We start from the raw sequence: 2,421 nt of genomic DNA, 5'->3' as shown, positions 1-2,421 counted from the left end.
CCAATAGTAACTAGCTAACTACCATCACATGACTTCGCGTTGCTCAACACCCGGACCAAATAACTCAAAGCGTTCTCGAAGCAGGGCAGCTTTGGCGCCCACAAGCTTTGCGCAGTACCCAATTATACTAAAGACGCACCCGGAAATGATTTCATCCATTTGTTTTGACTCTGGTTACGATTGAGCCGTAACTCTTTGATTCCCGAGGAAGCCGGATCTGAATCAATCAGAGCTGTGATTTTTCCAGCCATAGCGGCTTCTACAGCTGTATTAAAAGCACTATTTATGTTACTAGGCAATCTCAATCCAGTTTGCGGCGGGTTCGCGCTGACTCAAATCTGCTTGTTGGACGGGGACCCATCATCATAATCATGGCCACCCCGTCATCCAGGCACAACCCTGGGCAAACGCCTCACCCAACTTCATCACCTCATCCATCAGCAGTGCCCATGGGCCGTCCGCTTTCCCACAAGTCCCCTTCTATTAGGACGCCTTCTGCTCCTGGCCATGGACATCACCCCAGTATATCTTCACACCAGTATCCGACCCCCATGGCTGCCCCTACCTCGGTGGAGGATGCTGTCGCATTCAGCTCACCATCAGCGTTGCTGGCTCTTGGCTTGGGCGGTATCACGCCATCTCCTGCGGGGAACGATGCTCTAACCGGGCCAGGGATCAACGAAAATGGTATCCATTCAATGGGGATGTCGGCCTTGGGTATGGGTGGCCCAAGGGACACTGATGAAGAGAAAGCTCGCCGAATGGAAGAGGTGATCCGTCTGCTGAGAACTCGTGTTTCTGGAAGAGGCATATGTCGTGAAGGTGTGGAGAGGCTAGGGAAGTTTGAGGGCTTCGAATGTATGTGGCAAGAAAATATACTAAGCATTGCTGGGAACCTTGTGGATTTGGAGATCCAGTTTGAAGATGGGTCGGAGAACGTTAAGGATGTCAGCTTAAAGTATACAACTCCAAGTGCTGTGGAAGGGGAAAGACGAGTAGAGGCTTCTGCGGTACTAAAGCGAGATCTAATGCAGACTGTTGGAAAGAATGAAGAGATTCCTTGGAAAAGCCTTGATGCGTTCCATTCGAATTTACATAGGCTAGCCAAATTGGATTGGCTCAGTCAGGAGATCAATTGCTTTGAAGCAGTCGAAGGACTGTACAAGAGTTTGAAACGACTATGGGAAGGTGAATTAAGCCGATATCCAGGGAGGGGCCATTGTGAACATGTTTGCACGAGCCAGGTGGGCCATCCCGGCATCCACCAAGACGGCCGGATTGGTCTGAGCCTCCAATATTGGGTTGAGCAAAGACAGACTTTGGATTCAAATCGGAATGGCCGTCCGAATGCCATGAATATTGATCAACCCACCCCAGACGATCGAAAGCCCGCCCCTGCCAAGACACATAAGACATGGAGAGCAGCGATCGAGTGTGAAGAAGGCTACCCATTATTACGAGTGTCTAAGGAATGGATCGCGGCCGAACTTTTTACAACTATGAATAACGGGGACTCCTCTTTAACCGCCGACGGGAACGACTCTGAGATTTTGTTAGTCAACTGGATTGAACCTCCTGCCACCCTCGTCAGCAACCCAAACGATGTTCCTCTCGATTCTACTGCCTTGGGTACTACGACACCAAATCGGCGTTTCGTTGCACGCTTGGAACCACCTATCGATATGCCTATAATCGCAGCAGCGGAAGTATACAGGCTACTTGGGATGAACATGCCCGTGGAGCCCAAAACGGTTACATATGATGGACTGGTAGTTCCTCTGCCAAACTTAACTTCGACAGGAGACGGTCAAGATGAAAATAGTTTGGCAGCGCCCAACGGAAGAATTCATGAAAAAGTTGTGTATAGCTTTGACGACGATTGCCAACCGAGAAAACACCGGCATATATACACTTTCCACCCCTTTGAACATATTGTCGGACGCACCATACGTGATCTTCCGTTTTCTCACCCTCGGCAGTTGGCTGATGTTCTTCCTGTGAGTCCATAGACATTCACCCCTATTACTTTTTTACTTTCGAATTCCCCTTGCTTCATGATCAGCTACTTACCATTGTGCGTAGATCCTACGCCAGTACGCACTATTGTCTAGCCTCCTTCACAGGGTATTTGTTGGCCAAAACAACCAAACTGTCAGGTCGAGCAAATCTCCCTCAGCCCACTCGGTAATCTCAGCCTCGCCAAAGCAGACGTCCAAGTCTGACGTCACGTTTATAACCAATATCAGCCCTACAGTATCCAAACTGAACGCTATGCTTTCGCGTAACGATTCCAAGCATGTGATCGAAAGAAGCAACGGCCTTGATTCTCATGTTAACGGGCCTTTTGCCCCTGCGCCGACAACTGATGACCGGAAAATAGACATATCTTTACGAACTCCGATATTAGGGCCACCATCCTTA

The 2,421-nt window shown here is 49.3% G+C and overlaps 1 protein-coding gene across 1 annotated transcript; it reads left to right on the top strand.

Moving 5' to 3' along the window:
• Positions 1 to 551: 551 nt before the first annotated feature.
• HCAG_07030 (predicted protein) lies at positions 552 to 2,222 on the top strand (the record flags this gene model as incomplete). The annotated part of the gene is made up of 2 exons (XM_001537558.1): positions 552 to 1,997; positions 2,157 to 2,222. 2 exons carry the CDS (start codon positions 552 to 554, stop codon positions 2,220 to 2,222), a joined length of 1,512 nt encoding a protein of 503 aa, XP_001537608.1.
• Between the last annotated feature and the right edge of the window lie 199 nt (positions 2,223 to 2,421).

This window comes from Histoplasma capsulatum, genomic scaffold (assembly GCF_000149585.1).
Source record: "Histoplasma capsulatum NAm1 scaffold_8 genomic scaffold, whole genome shotgun sequence".
NCBI lineage: Eukaryota > Fungi > Ascomycota > Eurotiomycetes > Onygenales > Ajellomycetaceae > Histoplasma > Histoplasma mississippiense.
This window is presented reverse-complemented; position numbering and strand designations above follow the sequence as displayed.